The sequence below is a fragment of the Orcinus orca genome, chromosome 18, assembly GCF_937001465.1.
Source record: "Orcinus orca chromosome 18, mOrcOrc1.1, whole genome shotgun sequence".
NCBI classification, from domain to species: Eukaryota; Metazoa; Chordata; class Mammalia; order Artiodactyla; family Delphinidae; genus Orcinus; species Orcinus orca.
This window is the reverse complement of record NC_064576.1, coordinates 75,008,478-75,031,094: the sequence shown is the minus strand read 5'-3', so window position 1 is coordinate 75,031,094 and position 22,617 is coordinate 75,008,478. Positions and strand designations below refer to the sequence as shown.

The following is a 22,617-nucleotide window of genomic DNA, read 5'->3' as shown; positions in this document are numbered from 1 at the left end:
GCGTGTGTGTTCTTTGTGTGTTCTGTGTGTGTGTTCTTTGTGTTCTGTGTGTGTGTGTTCTGTGTGTGTGTTCTGTGTGTGTACGTGCGCGCACTGACTAGGATGTGTAAAGTGTCTTGGGTCTGAGCAGCTGCGTGCAGACTTTCTCTGGGTGACGAGCCGAGCCCCCTGCCACCTAGTGAGTGTCCTCAGACTCCCCCAGGCCAGCACCCGCCGCTGCCGCCTAACACTGGGAGCCCCGCTGACCACAGATCACTTGTGTTTTTACAATGAAGTGACAGATCACAGGGCGCTCGCTCAGATGCGGGCAGGGCCCCAAGACTAGTTTTCAGATTGTGCATTTTACAAATGTGACCACTCCCCAAGATTCCTTGTACCCTGGAGGTTTTTTTTTCAGGGTACGATGCTGTTTCCCTAGATCGTACGTTGGTAATACAACTTTGCAGCTGAGGTGTAAGGAGAGCAATGAAGTGACACCTAAAAATAATTCCATCCTCCCTTCAGGGAGCAAGGTGTTCACTAAGTTACCCCGTGACGTTTGCATCCCGTGAGTGTGCTGGGTGCCTTCCTTGCACCTACATGTGCTAAACCTCTTTGAATGGCTTATTACATGTTGACTGCTCAAGTACAGAACACTCCAAAGCCCCAGGAACGACCACAGAGAGGAAACACAATTGCTTTAGGGTTCTTCTACTTTTTTTTGTTTTTGTTTTTGTTTTTTTGTGGTACGCGGGCCTCTCACTGCCGTGGCCTCTCCTGCTGCGGAGCACAGGCTCCGGACGCGCAGGCTCAGCGGCCATGGCTCACGGGCCCAGCCGCTCCGCGGCATGTGGGATCTTCCCGGACCGGGGCACGAACCCGTGTCCCCTGCATCGGCAGGCGGACTCTCAACCACTGCGCCACCAGGGAAGCCCCGACTTTTTTGTTTTTTAAACTCTCACCTCAATGCCTTCTACTCTCCTACTTCAGAGTTCCCTCGTTTCATGTTGAGTGTAGTTACCTGCAGAAATATTTCAATGTCTGATGTTTCTGTCAGTTGATTTAATGGGAAAGAGAGATTGTCACAGTAATTCCAGCAAACAGTGCCCCATGCATTGCTCCAAGAAATTCTCATGTATTAACTCACTGATTCCTCACAGTGACCCTATGAGGAAGATACTGTTTTTGTTTTTGTTTTCTAGATGAGTACACTGAGGCATCTCTCAGTAAGTTAGCAAAGTTACATACCCAGTAAGAGAGAGAGCTGGGATTCCAACCCAGGCAGTCTGGCTCCCGAGTCCTTGTCTTAACTAGTACTCTGCTGACTGCTGTCTTAGAAGGGAATCAAATGTGTAAAATTCAGGCCAGATTTAAGCTTTTTCAAAATCTGACATTTTGGTCTATTTCTATTTCGAACTCCAGTACTCAAAAGTAGTATTTTCTAAGGATTTTGGAGAAGAACTTTTAATGCTAGCAGGAATTTGACATTACAAGCTCATCACTGCAAGGTGGAATGCTCAGGGGATGGGGGTGAGTAGCTAGAGCCTGGCTTTCCTAAGTGCATGGGCTGAAGCCTGAAGTGTTGGGTCGTTGCTCTTGTATTGGATGAAACATAACTTTTCTTAATCCTATTCACTGGCCAGGATTCAACCACTGGGAAAGGTCAAAAGTCAATAAACTCATGGAGTCATAGAAGTAACGTTTATTGTAAATTTTTTTCTGCTTGTGCCTCCAACGAATGTTTATTAAAAGTAAGATTAGCTTTTAAAAGATTGGGGTAGGCGGTCTTGAAACTGGTCTTCTGGCTTTTGCCGTGAGGCCAAAGGTGATGTGTCGACCCCATCGACCTTGAGATGATATTTGATTGGTAAGTTGTCCTTTACTGATGGATTTCCATTTAGATTCTAGAGGAATATTTTTAAACGTCTTTAAAGGACAGATAATTCAGCGACTTAAAGTGAAGTGGGAAAAAGAGCATACGCAGAGGAACGGCAGCCGTGCTGTTTAGATACTTACAGGGCTGCACAATCACCAGCGTTGCAAGTCCCCGACTCCCCACCCCTGCGGAAAGCCATGGCCATGGTCGCAGCAGTCCTGGGTTCGGGGATAGAATTCAGATGAGTTTCAGCCACCTTGTGGTATGAGCTACTCGATGGAATGTAGGAATGAATGGCCGCCCATTTTCATCTCGGTTTTGTTTTCATGTTGTGACTTTATTTGTATCCTTATATTCGGAGACATTTGCATCCTAGCTCTGTTAGGGATCAGGTGGGTTGGGAAGACGAAGACAGAGTGCTAACTCAAGTCTGGCCCAGGGCACCATTTTTCATGGCCAGTCAGTGCCTTGCAAGCATTCAGATCACCTGATCTTGCGTATCAGTATTGCCTGTGAAGGGACAAGGCTCATGACTTGTGGACGGAGACAGTGGACTGAAGCTCCCGCCATCTCCCCCGTCCACTCCTGGCTTCTGATCTAGTCCAGGGTCTGTCCTCCTCCAGGCAGGGGTTGTTACCATCTGCTGTGTTACACGTTAGTTTCCTGTCGCTGCCACAACAAATGACACAAACGTAGTGGCTTAAAGCAACACGAAGCTCTTAGGTTCCAGTTCTGTAGGTCGGAAGTCTGCTCTGGGTCTCACCCACATCATGATGTCAGCCAGGCAGCCTTCCTTTCTAGAACATTCTAGGAGGTTCTAGAGGAGACCCCATCCCTTGCCTTCTAGAGGCTCCCGGAGTCCCTTGGTTTATGACCACCTCTCCTCTGTCTTCAGAGCCTCTTTGGCCATTTGTCTGTACTCATATCTCCCTCTGACCATAACTGGGGAAGGATCTCTTCCTTTTGTGCTTTTAAAGACCTGTGTGATTAAATTGGGCCCATTTGCGTAATTCAGGTTAATCTCCCCAAGTCAAGGGCATTGATTTAATCACACCAGAAAAGCCCCTTTGCCATACACAGTAACATATTCATTGGTCCAGGTATTAGGACCTGGATGTCACTGAGGAGGGCGGTTACTCTGCCCACCACAACTGCCTTCAGGAATTTTTTTAATAAAATGACTTTAAGTGAATAACTGTCCAGGGCAAACAGTTCTATTGACTTTTCCACTGCTGAGGGGATATAGTTCCAAACCTGCTGTGCAGTGGTCCTTGAATCTGGTTTTAATGGATCTTTCTGGACTCACTCCCGACACTGGCTTGTTGTCTAGCTGGGCTGGTCTCCCCACCGGCAGTGAGAAGGCAGGCCTTGAGCATTTACAGATGGCTGGGCTGTGTTTCCACTTTCGTCGTAACTTCCTGCCCACATTCTGTTTGTGGTTTAGGACCCCGTTCAGATTTCCACTGGCCACCAGAGCTTCCCCGGCTCTTCTTGCTCGTTTCTTGTTCATAGTTTTCCAAATGGACTCTTTATCCATCCATTTATTTTGACACCTGTTGTTCTATTTTGCATTATTGATGTGTGTGTGTTTGTGTATGTCTTTTCTCAGATTCTGAGCCACTGGGCTTCAAATAGCTCTCTGTGTGTTAATTACAGAGCTACGTCATTGCCTTGAAGATTCTAGATTTTTGTGATATAGAATCTTGGTTTCTCTTGAAGGAGCAGCCGCCTGATTTCTTTTAAACTGGGCTTAAATGATTTGGAACCTGTATTCTAAGATCGTGAAAGTAGCTAATTTTATGCTAAAATTAAGAAGTACGGACTGTAATTGTAAGAAGTACAGACTGAGTCATGCAGAGTTGAAATGTGCCCTTTGAAAATGACAGTGTGTCTTCTGTGTTCTTTATTTAAAACTAGCTGCTGATTCAGGAGCATAGTACACTTCTCAGTCTCATTGGTTATTTGACAAAAAGATAGTCTTTTACTTTTTCTGTGTTGAATGTGGTTAACTTACCTCCTTTGCTCCCTGATCTTTGCCCCCAAGTGTGTTCTGTGACCCTTACTGGCTTTACATGCTCTCGTACAGAATTCCACCAAAGCGCCTCTCAAGAGATCGAATGTGGAGAAAGTAACTAATGTGCAGATCCTGGTACTCTTTGGCATCCTCCTGGTCATGGCCTTGGTGAGCTCGGTGGGAGCCCTGTACTGGAATGGGTCTCAAGGAGGAAAGAACTGGTACATCAAGAAGATGGGTAAGTGGCGAACGGACTCCTTGTTGAAGCTGACCATCCTTCCAAGTGTGATGTACGTGTGCGGGCCATGCCCTCCTTCTCCGCCCGTTGGCTGTTGTAGACAATGCCCACCCTTCAAGAACCGAAAGATGAGTCACGTGGCGCAGTGAAGGTGGACACATTTGGGGATCATTTTATATTCAGATGATTTTTTAAAGATTTTATTTATTATTTTTGGCTGCATTGGGTCTTCGTTGCTGCGTGCGGGTTTTCTCTAGTTACGGCGAGTGGGGGCTCCTCTTCGTTGCGGTGCGCGGGCTTCTCATTGCGGTGGCTTCTCTTGTTGTGGAGCACGGGCTCTAGGCGCACGGGCTTCAGTAGTTGTGGCTCGCGGGCTCAGTAGCTGTGGCTTGCGGGCTCTAGAGCGCAGGCTCAGTAGTTGTGGCGCATGGGCTTAGTTGCTCCGCAGCATGTGGGATCTTCCTGGACCAGGACTCGAACCCATGTCCCCTGCATTGGCAGGTGGATTCTTAACCACTGTGCCACCAGGGAAGCCCGACTTTTTTAAATCTAAGAGAAAGTATAGAAAATATGTAATTATATGGTCTTTTATAAGTTCCTATATAATTACCTTTATTGCCCTCTGCTTCTTTACGTGGATTTAATTACTGTCTGGTGTCACTTCCTGTCATCCTGGAGGATTTCCTTTATTATTTCTTGTAAGGCAGACTGGATAGCAACAAATTATCCCAATTTTTATCTTAGAGTGTCTTAATTTCTCCTTTGTCTTTTTTTTCTTTTTTTCTTTTTTCCCGCAGTACGCGGGCCTCTCACCGCCATGGCCTCCCCCGCTGCGGAGCACAGGCTCCGGACGCGCAGGCTCAGTGGCCACGGCCCATGGGCCCAGCCGCTCCGCGGCACGCGGGATCCTCCTGGACCGGGGCACGAACCTGCGTCCCCCGCACCGGCAGGTGGACTCCCATCCACTGCGCCACCAAGGAAGCCCTCCTTTGTTTTTGAAGGATAGTTTTGCTGCTACAGAATTCTTGTAGGAATTCTTGGTTGACATTCTTTTCTTTTCAGTACTTTGAATATACCGTCCTCTTTCCTTCTGACCTCCACTGTACCGATGAGGTCAGCTGTTACTCTTACTGAGTTTTCCCTTGTACGTGAGTCATTTTTTTATTGCTGCTTTCAACGTCTTCGTTGGTTTTCAGTAGTTTTGAGTTTATCCTTTTTGAAGTTTGTTGAGGTTTTTGGATATGCACATTAATAGTTTTCATCAAGCTTGTTTTTGACAGTTTTGTCCAGTTTTATTGCTTTTTGTTTTGAGAGAAGAATTGCCAATCTCCTTACACAGCAATTCCAGAAAAATAAAATTTAATGACAAAATTTTTTTGAATAATAAATTTGAATTTTAAAACTTTGGGATATTTTCTCGGGATGATTATTATTTCCATCTTTCTATATATTTTAATTAAACTGATGGAAACATCTTTTTCCCCTTTTCTAGTTATGTCATGTAGAAAACTCACACCTTTTGAACTGCCCAGGAGCGTCCTTGTCGCTGCTTTACAGATGTGGGAAATGTGACTGGGACCTCAGTTGGAGCTTGGGTCAAAATCCTTGATTTTGGTTCTTAAAATCTAGATTTCAACTGTGTTGTATGTTTAGCTTCAAATGTGAAGACAGATACATTTGTTTACACATTAGTTCCAAAATATCATGGTCTGGATAAATAAACAGCATTGACACTATACGGGTATACAAGCTTTGTGGAAACTCATTTAAATTGCTCAGATAATGTCAAACTCCAGTACAGGGTGTGTGATTTACAGTGGAAGAATTAATTAATTTATTAATTAATTAATTTATTTTTGGCCCCATTCATAATGCTTTGTGCCTTGTTATCTTATTTAAAAAATTTTATTTTATTTTATTTATTTTTGGCTGTGTTGGGTCTTCGTTGCCGTGCGCGGGCTTCTCATTGCGGTGGCTTCTCTTGTTGCAGAGCCTGGGCTCTAGGCGTGCAGGCTTCAGTGGTTGTGATACGAGGGCTCAGTAGTTGTGGCTCGTGGGCTCTGGAGCGCAGGCTCAGTAGTTGTAGCGCACGGGCTTAGTTGCTCCATGGCATGTGGGATCTTCCCGGACCAGGGCTCGAACCCGTGTCCGCTGCATTGGCAGGCGGATTCTTTTTTTTTTTTTTTTTTTTTTGCGGTACGCGGGCCTCTCACTGTCGTGGCCTCTCCCATTGCGGAGCACAGCCTCCGGACGCGCAGGCTCAGCGGCCATGGCGCACGGGCCCAGCCGCTCCGCGGCATGTGGGATCTTCCCGGACCGGGGCACGAACCCGTGTCCCCTTCATCGTCAGGCGGACTCTCAACCACTGCGCCACCAGGGAAGTCCCCTGTCCTTTTTTCTGCATCCGTTTTAGTTAGCTGCCCTCTCTCTATCCTCCAGGACTTGTCTGTAGCCTCTTTTCTTCTGGGCGGCCTTCAGTGACTGGGCCTCCGCATCAAAACCCTTGTGCCTCGGTTTCCTCAGTGCCCTGTGAAGGCCTTGTTAGCCCGTGTGCCCTGCGGCACGGTCACCCCCCTACCCCGCAGCCTCCTCTGGGAAGCCAGCTCTCTGTTGGAAGCAATTGTGGCATCACGGTCTTTGTATCCACAGTTCATGCCACAGAGTAGGTGCTCAGTAACTATTTTAACTTGAATCTCTAAATGTATACTTAAGCCAATAAACGTTTTTGTGAACATCTTTCAGAAAAATTCCAGCAGCGTAAAGTACAAGGAAACTGAGCCGAGACTAAGCTATGCAGATATTCTGGTTTTCTTCCACAGACACGAGCTCAGACAATTTTGGATATAACCTGTTGACCTTCATCATCTTGTACAACAATCTGATTCCCATCAGTCTACTGGTGACCCTCGAGGTTGTGAAGTACACACAAGCCCTCTTCATAAACTGGGTGAGTGTCACACCTGGCTGGAAGCTGAGGTGCTGGGCACGTGTCAGCTGCCATTTCCTAATACCCTCCTGGAGCCTCAGTGATGGAATTCAGCTCCCAGAAAAGGAAGAATGTCGTTAATTACGATTCAGTCTGGGAGTTGAACTGCCTAGAGAATGGGCAAGGGTGTCCCTGAGCCAGTGGTATCTGTGACTAGTCACCTAATGTCTTCTTGGGCTGTGAAATGGGCAGGGCAGGGGCTCTGAGGAGAATCAGTGGAGAAATGGAGCAGAATGTGTAGCAGGTGCCTGTCTTCTGGTGAGGGGGGATGAAGTCGCTGCAGCTGTTCATGCTTTAAATTCTCCTTAGTGCTGAAGTAACGTTCTCTTAAGTGTGTCTACTTACGTGTCGCCTCTCTGTCAAAATTCATGGTGACAGTAAATTTGGATTCTGTTGCAAGAGTCGAGGTGGAATTTTCAAGGAACTGCCATGGCCATTAAGCAGCAGACCTCAGCAGCCAGTATTTGGAGACCAGACACTTGGATGTGCGTTTTTTATTTGAGCTTCACAACAATCCTGTGAATGAGGCGTTCGCTAAACTCGGAAGTGTGAGTTAGTCTAGGTCAGGAGATGATCACCTTGAAGCCAAATCATCTAGACGTAAATAAATACCATGCTTTCCTCTGTATCTGTGTTTCTCTACACTAATAGACTCTGTATTTTCACCCCCAGATGAAAAACTAACATTTATATTGAGTTGTATGTTTTTAGTTTCTTCTTAATCGAAATGAGGAATCGATGGTAGATAATTTCTGAAGTGCCCCGCCTCTCTCTTTCAGGACACAGATATGTATTATCTAGGAAATGACACTCCTGCCATGGCCAGGACATCAAACCTTAATGAAGAGCTTGGGCAGGTGAGAGCCTCTTTGGGGACTTTGGGAACGGTGTATGAACACGGTGGCAGACGAGTGTTGGAAGAACCATGGAGAGATTTTGCAAAAATAGTTCTCCATAAAGGTGGTTTTGATGTCTAAAAGAGCTCTGTAGTACTTGGAGGTACTATTAAATACAAATGTTAATTGATTTTGACTTACTTTTTGAGGCATGGGTATATCTTATCAGCTGGAAGTTTCCTGCGACAAATTTAGTGCAAAAAAATACAGTGCAACATTACTTTGGACTCTTAAAATTGTTAATCAGGGGCAAGTAAAGGGAAAATAATGGTTAAGATCCTCGGATATTGGGTAATCGTACAGAATATGTGGGGGCTGATTTGAAGGACATAACTCCATACAGTCTCTCACGTGTTCCAGGTTTTATCTCTGGAACATTTCAGGGAACCGGTTTCTTTCCCACCATCACCCTTAAACCCCTGCTGCCTTTACTGATGCATTGTGTCTTCATCTTCTGTTGAAATCACTGCAAGGAGTACCTCTTTTGAATGCATTGCAATTACAGATTATAATTTCATTTTATAAATCTTATGTGAACCTCCCAACAACCCCGGGAGGCGAGTGCGGTATGTGTATCAGATGAAATTTACCTCCTGTTTGAAGCCTTCTCCAGACTTCCAGGAAAGTTAATTTATCTCTCTTCAGTGTTTCCATAACAATTTTTCCAAACATAAATACAGTAAAGTAAGAGGTGTGGTAGTAATATATGTCCATTTCCATCCTGGGGCTTTTGAGCCCATTCAAAGGTGTGGACGTGCCTGAGACACGGTCTTTGGTCGCCTCTGTCATTTTAGCACAGTGCTCACTATGACTGTGCTCTCAGTTGCCGTTGAACTGGACCTGGATGATTGAACGATTCAACATACTCAAGCACCCAGGATGAAATAGTTCATCCTAATTGGGAATAGGGAAAGTTTTCATGGGGGAGTTAGTTTTGAGTTGGGACTTAAAGGATAACTTAGTGTTCAATAGACACAAGGATAGAAAATGCTAATAATTCCTTATTATAAAATGTCATTTTAAAATATTTTCATATCATCTTTAAATTTTTTAAGAAAGAGGCAGAAAGAAATACTGCTATTGGAAGGCTGATCCCACTGAGCTTTTTGTACCCCTAGACTTGCTGCATATAAAACTTATATAAAAACTTACTATTTATAGTTAAAGCATTCACTATCCACAGTGTACTGATTTCATATTTCTAGGTACTATTTGACTTCTTTAGGATCATTAATAATCTTTCTTAAAGGGCCTTGAATTGCTTTAAAAATAATTCTCAGTGTATTTGCTTATAGTGTATCAGTAAGAAAAAGTACAGTACACACTTCATGGTATTAATCCCTCTTCTACAAAGCGGGGCAATGTGGCTTCCCCAGAACAGTTCTTGGGGATCACTGGAGTCTCCCTCACATCCTGCCGCGATCATGACCCCTCTTTAGAAAATCCCTGAGAAACTGGAATCTTTCCTGGAGACAATTCTGTTGATTCCTCCCTCTCACCCATCCATGATGTAATTTCCCAGAAAGTTACACGTAGAATGATGTTACTTATCTTCTGGCCAAAACTTTTATTTCATAGACATGGAAATTGAGTCCAAGTAGGGTGAGGTGGCTTTTCCTGAGCCCACAGGGCTGGTTAGCATCCAGAGCCTGACCCGGGCTCTCTTCCTTTGTGGTCCTGAGTCCTTTCTCCCCCTCCCTCTCACAGCATCCACCTGGGGGGACGAAACTCACACAGCACATGTACATTTGGGTTCATCTCTTTTGCAGTTAATCATGTCAAAATGGTTTGCTTATTAACCTCCACAGGAATTTCTCTTTTCACCTTTGTATATCGAGAGCTCAGTGTGTTATGTGTGTACAACGTCGTGCCTTGGAAAGTTCTATAATCTGTAGCAGTTCCAAGCTGCCTTCACGTAACCTCACTGTGATCGTGATCGAGAGGCCTCGTGTTTGTTCCGTGCTGTTTCAGGATAGGTCTTCTTAGCCCAACTAGGGGATGGATTCTGCGAAAGAAATATATTGTGGTTGCTAAAGTCTGAGCTTGTTGTCTTGACATATTGGACACAAGAACGAATTCTGTATAAGTGTCATTGAGATGCCTAGTGGCAGGACTTGGTTCTTACAGATCTGAAATGGATCCAGAGCTGTTACTGAAGCCTCCTTTGTACATTTCCACACAATTGGACTCTAGAATTGGTTATTGAAATGGTTTTTAAGTGGCCTAAGCATTAAAGTATATTAATTTTTTTAATATATAATTATTACGTATAACATATATAATTATAAAATATATTTTGCTCGCTTAAGGGAACTTACCTTTGAAAACTAATACAGATTTTGAAAAACACAGAAGAAAAGACTTCATTTGTTGGTCTCTTACATTCTTGGTGTATGTTTTTTCCTTTTCTCTGATTTAGGTAAAATACCTGTTTTCTGACAAAACTGGAACTCTTACATGCAATATCATGAACTTCAAGAAGTGTAGCATTGCTGGGGTAACCTATGGGTGAGTGTCTTGATCACTTTCTGAAAATTTTATTTGTATTCTTCCAACAAAATAAGTTTATTTTTAGCTGCTTAGTCAAATACCTTGACTTTCTGATACTTTGAAAGGACATTTATAAGGGATGTAGATGTGTAATTACTGCTGACGGTGTTTAAAACTGAATGGGTCCCAATTTAGACCAGTTAAAGCATGGTTTATTCCTGCAAATACTAACCTAGTGAGAAATCTCAAGGAATCTATAAATTTATATTTCTAATCTAATTATACATTTCTTACTCATGTTTCGATCTGAACGCCATTTTTTTTTAAATTGAGGTATAATGGACATGTAAAGTTATATTAGTTTTAGGTGTACAACATAAGGATTTGATATTTGTGTATATTGCAAAACAATCACCACGGTAAATCTAGTTAACTTGTCAGCATACATAATTAGAAATTCTTTTTTTCTTGTAATGGAATTTGTAAGATTTACCCTCCTGGCAATTTTCAAGTTCGCAATAGAGCATTTAAAAAATTTTTTTTAACAGTTTTTTAAAAAAAATTATAAATGTATGTACTTATTTATTTTTGGCTGCGTTGGGTCTTCGCTGCTGTGTGCAGGCTTTCTCTAGTTGCGGCGAGCGGGGGCGACTCTTCGTGGCAGTGCACGGGCTTCTCGTTGCGGTGGCTTCTCTTGTTGCAGAGCACGGGCTCTCGGCAAAGGGCTTCAGTAGTGGTGGCTCACGGGCTCAGTAGTTGTGGCTCGTGGGCTCTAGAGTGCAGGCTCAGTAGTTGTGGCACATGGGCTTAGTTGCTCCACAGCATGTGGGATCTTCTCGGACCAGGGCTCGAACCCATGACCCCTGTGTTGGCAGGTGGATTCTTAACCACTGTGCCACCAGGGAAGTCCCTGTAATAGAACATTATTAACTATAGTCACCATGCTGTATGTTACATCCTCATGCCTTATTTATTTTATATCTGGAAGTTTGTACCTTTTGACCCCCTTCACCCATTTCACCCACCCCCATCCCTGCATCTGGCAATTACCAACCTGTTTTCTTTATCTTTGAGCTTGGTTGTTGTTGTTTTTAGATTCTACGTGTAAGTGAAATCATACAGTATTTGTCTTTCTCTGTCTGACTTATTTCCTTAGCATAATGCCCTCAGGGTCCATCCATGTTGTTGAAAATGGCAAGGTTTCATTCTTTTTTATGGCTGAATAGTATTCCATTGCATATATACCATTTTCTTTATTCATTCACTCATCGATGGACACTCAGGTTGTTCCCATGTCTTGGCTATTGTAAATAATGCTGCAATGGACATGGGGGTGCATAGATATCTTTTAGAGATACTGTTTTTGTTTTTTTCAGATATATACCCAGAAGTAGAATTGGTGGGTCATATGAAAGTTCTATTTTTAATTTTTGAGGAACCGCCATACTGTTTTCCATAGTGGTTGTACCAATTTACATTCCCACCAACAGTGCACAAGGGTTCTCTTTTCTCCACATCCTTGTCAACATTTATTTCTTGTTTTTTTTTTTTGGTAATAGCCATTCTAACAGATGTGAGGTTTTGATTTGAATTTCCCTGAGGATCAGTGATGTTGAGCATCTTTTTGCATACCTGTTGGCCTGCTGTATATGTTCTTTGGAAAAATGTCTATTCAGAACTTCTGCCCATTTTTAAATTGGATTTTTTTTTGCTATTGAGTTGTATGAGTTCTTTATGTATTTTAGATATTAACCCCTTATCAGCTTTATAATTTCTAATTTAGGATGGGAGCAAATATTTTCTCCTGTTTGGTGGGTTGCCTTTTCATTTTGTTGATGGTTTCCTGTGCTGCGCAGAAGCTTTTTAGTTTGATGTGGTCCCACTTCTTTATTTTTACTTGGCTTTTGGTGTCAGATCCAAAAACTCATCGCCAAGACCAATATCAAGGAGCTTATCACCTATGTATTCTTCTAGGAGTTTGACGGTTTCAGCTCTTACATTCAAGTCTTTAATCCATTTTGAGTTAGTTTTTGTGTATGTTGTAAGATAATAGTACAGTTTCATTCTTTTGCATGTGGTTGTCCAGTTTTCCCAACAGCATTTATTGAAGAGACTGTCCTTTCCCATTGTATATTCTTGGCTCCTTTGTCATAAATTAATTGATCATATATGCATGGGTTTGTTTCTGGGCTCGCTGTTCTATTCCATAGATCTATGTATCTGTTGTTATTCCAGTACCATACTGTTTGGACTAGTATAGCTCTGTAATATAGTTTTAAATTAGGGCACGTGATGCATCCAGCTATGTTCTTATTTCTCAAGATTGTTTTGGCAAATCGGCCTCTTTTGTGGGTCTGGATAAATTTTAGGATTGTTTATTCTGTTTCTGTGAAAAGTGCCACTGGAATTTTGATAGGGATTGCATTGAGTCTGTAGATTGCTTTGGGTAGTATGGACGTTTTAGCATTATTAATTCTTACAATCCATGAGCATGGAATATCTTTCCATTTACTTGTGTCTTTTAAAACTTCTTAACGTATTACAGTTTTCAGTGTATAGATCTTTAATCTCCTTGGTTGAATTTATTCCTAGGTATTTTATTTTTTTTGATGCAGTTGTAAATGGGATTTTTAAAAAAAATTTATTTTTATTTTTGGCTGCATTGGGTCTTCGTTGCTACATGCTGGCTTTCTCTACTTGCAGAGAGAGGTGGCTACTCTTAGTTGCAGTGCGTGGGCTTCTCATTGCAGTGGCTTCTCTTGTTGAGGAGCACAGGCTCTAGGCGCACAGGCTTCAGTAGTTGTGGCTCGCAGGCTCTAGAGCGCAGGCTCAGTAGTTGTGGCACACGGGCTTAGTTGCTCCGCGGCATGTGGGATCTTCCCGGACCAGGGTTCGAACCCGTGTCCCTTGCATTGGCAAGCAGATCCTTAACCACTGCTCCACCAGGGAAGCCCCATAAATGGGATTTTTTAAAAAAAATTCTCTCTGTTAATTCTTTATTAATATATAGAAATGCAACAGATTTTTGTATATTGATTTTGTATCCTGCAACTTTACTGAATTTGGTTAGTTCTAACAGATTGTTGGTGGAATCTTTTAGGATTTTCTATATATAATATCATGTCATCTGCAAATAGTGACAGTTTTACTTCTTCTTTCCTATTTAGATGCCTTTTACTTCTTTTTCTTGCCTAATTGCTCTGGCTAGGACTTCTAATACTATGTTGAAAAAAGAATATGAGAGTGGGCATCTTTGTCTTGTTCCTGATCTTAGAGGAAAATCTTTCAGTTTTTCACTGTTGAGTATGATGTTAACTGTGGGCTTGTCATATATGGTCTTTATTATATTGGGGTACATTCCCTCTGTACCTATTTTGTTGAGTGTTTTTTTTTTATCATATATGAATGTTGAATTTTATCAGATGATTTTTCTGCATCTGTTGAGGTGATTATATGATTTTATCCTTCATTTAGTTAATGTGGTGTTGTCATACTGATTTGCAGATATGAAATCAATCTTGCATCCCTGGAATAAATCCCACTTGATCATTGTGTGTGATGATCCTTTCAGTGTATTGTTGAATTTGGTTTGCTCATATCTTGCTGAGGATTTTTGTGTCTATGTTCTTCAGGGATATTGACCTGTAGTTTTCTTTTCTTGTGGTGGTCTTTCTGGTATCGGGGCAGTGCTGGCCTTGTAAAATGAATTGGAAGTGTTCCCCACTCTTCTATTTTTTGGAAGAGGTTGAAAATGGTATTAATTCTTCTTTGAATGTTTGGTAGAATTTGCTAGTGAAGGCTTCTGGTCCCAGACTTTTGTTGGGAGGTTTTTGATTACTGATTCAATCCTTTACTAGTAATCAGTATGTTCAGGTTTTCTGTTTCTTCATGATTCAGTCTTGGTAGGTTGTATATTGCTAGGAATTTGTTTCTTCTAGGCTGTCAAACTTGTTGGCATATAATTGTTCATAGTAGTCTCTTATGATCCTATTATTTCTGTGATGTCAGTTGTAATGTCTTCTCTTTCATTTCTGATTGAGTCCTCTTTTGTTCTTGGTGAGTCTAGCTAAAGGTTTCTTAACTTTTCTTTTTTATCTATAAATTTATTTATTTATTTTTGGCTGCATTGGGTCTTCGTTGCTGCACGTGGGCTTTCTCTAGTTGTGGTGAGCGGGGGCTACTCTTCGTTGCAGTGCGCAGGCTTCTCATTGCTGTGGCTTCTCCCGTTGTGGAGCTCGGACTCTAGGCCTTGTGGGCTCTAGAGTGCAGGCTCAGCAGTTGTGGCACATGGGCTTAGTTGCTCCGCGGCATGTGGGATCTTCCTGGACCAGGGCTCGAACCTGTGTCCCCTGCATTGGCAGGCGGATTCTTATCCACTGAGCCACTAGGGAAGTCCCAAGTGTTCTTAACTTTATCTTTTGAAGAACCAGCTTTTAGTTTCATAGTTTTTTTTTTCTCTATTGACTTTTGAGTCTCTATTTCATTTATTTCTGCTTTAATCTTTATTTCCTTCCTTCTAACTTTGAGTTTCATTTGTTCTTTTCTAGTTCTTTTAGGTATAATGTTACGTTGTTTATTTGAGATTTTTTTTTGTTTCTTGAGGTAGGCATTTATTGCTATGGACTTCTCAGAACTGCTTTTGCTGCATCCTGTAAGTTTTGGTATGTTGTATTTCCATTTTCATGTGTCTCTAGGTAGTTTTTGATTACATGTTTGATTTCTTCATGGATCCATTGGTTGCTCAGTCACATGTTGTCCAGTCTACACATATTTGTGAGTCTTCCATTTTTTGGTGATTGAGTTCCAGTTTCATACCCTTGTGGTAGGAAAAGAAGCTTGGTATTTCAGTCTTCTTGAATTTACTAAGACTTGTTCAGGGCCTAACGTATGATCTGTGCTGGAGCTTGTTCTTTGTGGGCATATCTGTATTTTTGATCACAGTTTTGTAACCATTCTGTTTCTCTCTCTCTGTCAGTCATTTTCCAGAATTGGCAAGGGAACCATCATCAGATGATTTCTGGTAAGTAGATTTTAGCAGTTCTTGACACTTCAGTGGGAAAGACTTTGGAACAATTTTATATTGGCACTTCTGACTTGAATATTTTGAAAATAAAAGTTGCATGTGTTATTTCAAGAGAGAACCAGAATAAAATTGAAACATGAATGTGGTTTTAAAAGCCCTGTGGTACTACAAGGCTTTAACAAAAATATCCAGCTATCGGTCTGATATATCCACTCACTTTCCACTTCTTAGCATAATGTCTTCAAGCTTGTACCATACATGTTGTAGCATGTATCAGAATTTCATTTATTTTAAAGGCTGAGTAATATTCCATATATGTATATACCACATTTTGTTTATTCATCTGTTGATGGGCACTTGGGTTATTTCCGTCTTTTCGCTATTGTGAATAATGCTTCTATGAACGTTGATGTACAGGTATCTGAGTTTCTGCTCTTATATATTTTGGGATTATGCCTGAAAGTGGAATTGCTGGCTCATGTGGTAATTCCATGTTTAACTGTTTGAGGAACCACGAAACTATTTTTCATAGCAGTTCTACCATTTTACATTCCTGCTGGTAATGCACAGTTTTCCCACGTCCTCATAACACTTGTTAATTTCTGTTTGTCTTTCATATATATAGTAGCCATCCCCATGGCTGTGACGCGGTATCGCGTTTGCCTTTTTTAGATATATAATAGCCGTCCCAATGGCTGTGAATTGTGGTTTTGATTTGCATTTCCTTTAAGACTAGTGGTGTTCTCTGCTAACGTTTTAAGATTTTTACACTAAGAAAGCTGATTGCTGGGGCCATGTATGTAGGGGGACAGCCAGGACTGTTTTATTAGAGGATCTCTGATGTTAGCATCTGTGTGTCTTTCTTTTGAGCCGATCAGTCATCTTCTTGCAAGAGGACCTCTCCAGTTTCCTGCCAAGCGCTGTAAATCTGGCTGAAGGTGTTATGGGAACTGCGTGGAGGCAGAGGGCTGTTGATCATACCTTTCACTTAAAACTCCGGTTTAGGGAGGATGCTGTATCCTGTCCACCTGTGCGCTCAGTGTTTCTGGGTCCAGGGCTCCTCTGGTTTAGGCTCTCTGGAGGATAGACCTTCATTTCGTTCTGGGGGCAGAGGGTTCAGGTGCCTGGCTGCCTGGGATGAGGGAGGTTTCTCACAGACTCAGTCTTGGTCAGGTGGACTTGGAGCCTGTCCTGTTTTCCACCTTCCCTTTGTCTCACAGGTACCTCGTGCTGCCACGTCCTCAGCTTCCACCAGGGTCCTGCTGGGGTCAGCAGCTTGCATTTTAGGTGCTTCCCCTTGCAAGCTGTTGGTTTCTGTTTTCTCTGCTGCACTAAACTCTGATATCTATTCAGCATTCCGCTTGACATCAGCTCTGCTGTCATCTTGTCTTCCCTTGTCTTTGTCCTGAAGACAGGGTTTCAGGAAGAAGGGAGCACACTCAGCCCTTCGCGTCTCGTCAGTGTGACGGCGCGGAGCCATCGCGTCACGTTTCCTTTTTTGTAATTATTTGCCCCCTTTTTCTCTTTCACATACAAGCTCTGGCCACGAATGGCTGCATAGATACATTTGCCACAATTCCTCCTGTTTTACATGCTTGGAGCAAGCACGCTGGGGAGTTCTCCCTGGTAGATGCAGGGGCCAACAGAAATGGTAAAGCCATGGCGTTCATCCTTGCATCTCTTCTCCTTGTAACTACAGATCCTCCTCCATTTACAATGGAGTTATGTCCTGACGAGCCCATCGTAAGTTGAAAAGATCAGAATTCAAAAGTGCATTTAATACCCCAAAGCTACCAAACATCACAGCTTAGGACAGCCTACGTACAGCGTGCTCAGAACGCTTAACGTTAGCCCACCGTTGGGCAGTATCAGCCCATTTCATAGTAAGGCATTGAACAGCTTATGTAATTTATGGACTACTGTACTGCAAATGAAAAGCAGAGTGGCTGTCTGGGTCCAGCGTGGTTGTACGTGTATGGGTCGTTCTCCCTCGTGATGGTGGGGCTGACTGGGGCTGCGCGTGTCGCCCGGCATCACGAGAGAGCGTTGTCCCACGTGTCGCCAGCCTGGAGAAAGATGAGAATTCAAAGTTCGAAGTACGGTTTCTACTGAATGCATATCAGTTTTGCACCATCATAAAGTTGAAGAATTGTTAAGTCGAAACATCGTAAGTCAGGGACCATCTGCATTTTGTTTATAGTCGGGTTAAAGATTTACTGCCTTGAGGTTTGAAATCATAGCGAGTATTTCAAATCTTGAAAAGTTTAATACAAAGTTAGACGCTTTTTAGGTGTGGTTCTTCCTGAAGACGGACTCTTACTAGGTGTGAGTTATCTTGAAGGAACTTTTGAGCTGAGTAAGTATCTTCTGTTCTCTCTTCAGCCGGATACCTCCTCCGCCTAGTGACTCATGTGACTTTGATGACCCCAGACTCCTGAAGAACATTGAGGATCATCATGTAAGGCTGCCGTTTGCTTCTAGAACTTTATTTTATTTTTATATGTTTATTGGAGAATACTGGATTTACAATATGTTAGTTTCAGATGTACAGCAAAGTGTATCAGTTACACATATACGTAGACCCACTCTTTTTCAGATTCTTTTCCCGTGTAGGTTATTACAGAGTAATGAGTTCCCTGTGCTATACAGTAGGTCCTTGTTAGTTATCTGTTTTATATGTAGTAGTGTGTAGAGATTATCATACTAAGTAAGCCAGACAAAGAAAGACATATCATCTGCCACTTATATGTGGAATCTAATAAACGATACACATGAACTTATTTACAAAACAGAAGCAGACACACAGATCTCGAAGTCAGTGGTTACCAAATGGTTACCAAATGGTTACCAATGGTTACCAATCTCGAAATTTATGGTTACCAAAGAGGAAACACGGGGCAAAGTGCTAGGAGATTGGGGTTAACATATACACGCTTCTAGGACTTTAAATAACTTGTGATGCAGTTTCATTCATGTATGTGTGTCATGTCTTGAAAGTTACCATTTTGGCGTCTGGGGAAGAGATGTGACCTCGCTTATATAGTGTTAGTGCTTTAGGGATGTGATCAATTTGTGGTGAACACTTCGCAGAACTTAAAGCCAAATTAAATACCTAGTGAAGTTATAAAGTAGCACATCACGATCAAGATGAGTCTTACCATCGAATCCTCTAACATTTCAGATTTCTTTTGCTTTGTAAGGTTTCTGCAATACTAGTTCTTCGTAGTTGTGAATATAAGACGCCATGTATTTTGAAAAGTAATTACAGTATCCTTTGGCTAGGATCATTTAGGAAACAAAAGTAAGATATAGCAACACGTAGCATTTACAGCATCCTACTACGTGCTAGGCATTTGAAGTATATTTCCTTTAGCACCCGAGTCACCCCAGAGAGGTGATGGGAAGTTGCATAGAAAGATTGACTTGGCCAAGAGTCACCTGGCAAACAGATGTAGAAATGAGAGTCAGGACCTTGGTCTGTTCACTTCTTAACTGTGATGTCACATTCTGAACTATTGTAACAGACCAGGATTTATTGCCGGTTCATCTGAATTCATTTTTGTTCTAAAGGCTATTCTGAAAAACACCGACTTAGAAAAGTATTCAGTGATCAAAGCATTTCACAACCAGTTTAACCTGTATAAATTAGACCTAATAAGACTCTTTTCTGAAAAACATTTTAGTTTTAAAATTAGGTAAACTCAAGCAACATGAAAACTTTATCTTTCCCAACTTTCGTGAAGAGATAGATATACTTAAAACTTTCTCTGAATTTTCAGTGAGGAAGCCTCCTTTTCTCTATTTCAGTTAGTCCGTATTTGTTGATGCTAAAACTTTCCCAGCAGTGGTTCTGAGATGGGAGTGTGGAAGGCACCCATGCTCCCGGGCTGGGATGCAGGGCCTCAGCCCTGGTGATTCTGACAAAGTGGTCCCAGACCTCACAGAGGATGCTGCTGAAGGCCGTGCTCTGTGTCATGGTCACAGACACTGATACTGTCCTTTCCTGTATTTGATCTTAGAGGTAGACACAGCTACTAGGGTAGAGCAAACAGAGGAAGGAACAACATCTCAGAAGAACCGTCTCTGGAGAAGAGTAGTTTTCATTAAGGTGGTCAAAGAAACAAGCACCCCGTGAGGCCTTGCTTTCTGAAAGAGGACTCAAGCATCCTCAAATAGTATTTAGGTTGAGGGTAGTAATGCGGGTGGGTGACTGAAATGGTCTGTTTGCGTTGGGATGGTGGAGGGGCAAGGAGAAAGTGCAGGGTGACAGACAGGCCTGCAGATGGCTCTGAGTCTAGTTTCCCGAAGTTTGTTTTCCTGCCATAGATCACTAGGTGCTAAAGCAGCAGAGGAGGTGAGAAGAGCTAGTCCCACGGAATCCCAGTGTTGTCTTAGGAACAGCACCAAACAGTTTAGACTGTGAAACAGCAAACTGATCAAATAAGAGACCCATTCACTTAGCAGACAGTGTAAGGGCCTAGTTGACATCAGACACCTTGCCAGGTAGTAGGGGAAGAGACCGCATTCCAAGACGGGGTGTTAACAGGCTCCTCGATGAAGCAACTGGTAAACTGAATCCCCGAGGATGCACAAAGAGAGGGACTGGCTGACAGCAGGTGGAGGATGGCCATGGGCCAGCGGGAAGGGTCGAGCTCAGTTTGAAGAGCTGCAGACAGAGTGGCTGGTGGTGGGTTCAGGCTTGGGGGGTGGCGAGTGGCAGGAGATGGGCCAGGTGGCGAGCAGGTGCTGGGTCCTGGGGCACCTGGGGTCCACACTGGGGCTCCCGACCTCTGTTCTCACGGGAGCAGGAAGGCGTCCGGGGTTCTAAGCGGGAGGGTGCCTTGAACCTGACTCTGGTGTACGTCAGCGGTGTCCCGACAGTCGGGTGACCTCGGCTTCCGTTTGCAGCCCACAGCCCCCTGCATCCAGGAGTTCCTCACCCTCCTGGCCGTGTGCCACACCGTGGTCCCCGAGAAGGACAGAGATAACATCATCTACCAGGCCTCCTCCCCAGGTGAGGCCTCCTGACTGGGTGTGCCCTGCTGCTCCCCTCTCTGGGGACCTGGGTGTTGGGAGGTGATGCGGCCCCGCAAAGCCCCCACTGCGTGCCCCTGGTCTCACGCTGGCTGCAGAGTGCCCGGGGGGACTAGCTCCAGGTCCGTGGCTTCTGCTCTGATGGAAGCGCTCCTTTCAGGGTCCTGGTTGGGGGAGAGTAAGTGAGCGCCTTCTAGATCCTTGGTCTTTACTGCACGAAAGGCCAGGCCTCTGTCGCCGGTGTGGATCTCGTTCACGTGAAAGATAACACGTGCTAAACAGAATCCTGTCATTCCCAGAGACTAGTCAATGCCTCATCAATTCTTTATTGACAGATGAAGCTGCTTTGGTGAAAGGGGCTCGAAAGCTGGGCTTCGTCTTCACAGCCAGAACGCCCTACTCTGTCATCATAGAGGCCGTAAGTGACACCCCAGGGCACCGCCGGACGCTCTTGGTCACCCGCTTTTTGGAAGACTGTATGTTAGAAATAGCACATCTACTGTACATATGAGAGCTGAGTTTTTGGTTTGTTTTTTCTCTGTGAGAATATGTCGTGTGCTTCTGTCGCCTCAGTGTTGTGTGTTGTTTTTGCGTCATCTCTCTTAAAGGCGCTGTCTGCAGTCTTTCATCCACTGATGTGGAGTAACGCGCAGTAAAGAATGCGGGAAGCCTGCTCCGGGTCCCGTAGTTGTTGGGAAAAGCTCCACAGCCTCCTGTCCTCGGGGGCGGGTCTGCGTCTGTCTCCCTGAAGCCCTCGGTCACTGGCTCTGGTCTCCTGGGCTGACAGAGGAGGGAGTTGGCACTTAAGATCTTTTTTTTTTTTTTTAATATGGGTTTTCCCCCCCTGAAATCAAGAAGTTTATTTTATGATTTTTTTGAGTTTCCCTTTCAAGGAGCCAGAGGGAGAAATCTGGGGAGAAGAGAAAGTTTGAATCGGGAATGAGGTCAAATAGGGATCCTTGGGGTGGCAGCAGGGACACGGGTGGTAGGTGGGATGGGCGTTCTCTGTGTTGGGCAGTTGGAGGGGCCGTGCTCACTGCTGCCCGGGTGGATGCGCGTCTCCGGGCAAGTCCCCGCCTGCTCGCCCCTGTGCTGTTCCCACCCGCAATCTGGGGAGGACTCGCGGGTTTTTACAGCTCTTGGCGTTCTGCATCCTTAAATCCCTGGATCTCTTGAAGGCATTTGAAGTTCGCTTCCATCTGGTGTAATAACTCGATGTTATTCCTCACCTGGCGGCAGTCTGTTCTTTCTTTTCCTTACGTGCAAAACCTAAAAAGTATCGTACCGTGTACAGAGCGCCCATTTCTCGGCATTTTCAGTTTCTTCTTTACAGAGTACGGAGATCAGAGGATGTTTATTTGTGCTTGATTTCAGCCAACACAGGGAATTTAGCTTAGGGAAGCGTACAGTCGCTACAAGTTGGGACAATGTACTGACAATATAGAGTTTCCTCCGTGGAAGCTTCTCACCAGTGGTGTCGTCTTCACCTCCAGTTTGAGGAGATTTTAGCCTTCACGGCCAGGTTTCAGGTGTGTGGGTGCTGCTGTATTTCTCCGCAGTGCAGCCATGGGGATTGGGAGGGGCGATGGAGTAAATAGACCATGTGATTAGATAAGATTTATAAGTAACAGTAACTTTAAAAATCCTATTCAACTGTGAATACCGGGGGATCCTCAACCCACAAGTCCTCGAGGTGGTTACCCGCTACTTACAAGAAGTGGTTTGGGACTTCCCTGGCGTTCCAGTGGTTAAGACTTTGCCTCCAATGCAGGGGGAGCGGGTTCGATCCCTGGTCAGGGAGCTAAGATCCCACATGCCTCATGGCCAAAAAAAACCGAAACGTAAAAAAAAAAACAGAAGCAATATTGTAACAAATTCAATAAAGACTTAAGAAAAAATCAGATGCAAAAGTGCATACTCTAAAAAAAAAAAAAACGAAGTGGCTCTACTGATCATCATTCGGTCTGTGGGGGCCGTGAGGGTGTTGATGTGACATCGGCACAGAGGCGGTGGGCTCCCGGCGGTCACGGCACGGGTGCCGAGGGGGTGGCAGCGGTGACCCTCTGGACGGGGACCTGGCA

At 43.7% G+C, this 22,617-nt stretch overlaps 1 protein-coding gene across 3 annotated transcripts in view; it reads left to right on the top strand.

The window, feature by feature from the left end:
* The window catches only part of ATP8A2 (ATPase phospholipid transporting 8A2), a 531,116-nt gene that overhangs the window by 131,143 nt on the left and 377,356 nt on the right, over window positions 1–22,617 (top strand). For all 3 annotated transcript variants that reach the window (XM_033409347.2, XM_049700910.1, XM_033409346.2), the window contains 8 exons: window positions 3,942–4,107; window positions 6,927–7,054; window positions 7,873–7,950; window positions 10,409–10,497; window positions 15,455–15,499; window positions 17,885–17,960; window positions 20,411–20,516; window positions 20,872–20,954. In XM_033409347.2, coding sequence (XP_033265238.1) covers window positions 3,942–4,107; window positions 6,927–7,054; window positions 7,873–7,950; window positions 10,409–10,497; window positions 15,455–15,499; window positions 17,885–17,960; window positions 20,411–20,516; window positions 20,872–20,954 — 771 coding nt within the window. The remainder of the gene's footprint in view (window positions 1–3,941; window positions 4,108–6,926; window positions 7,055–7,872; window positions 7,951–10,408; window positions 10,498–15,454; window positions 15,500–17,884; window positions 17,961–20,410; window positions 20,517–20,871; window positions 20,955–22,617) is intronic.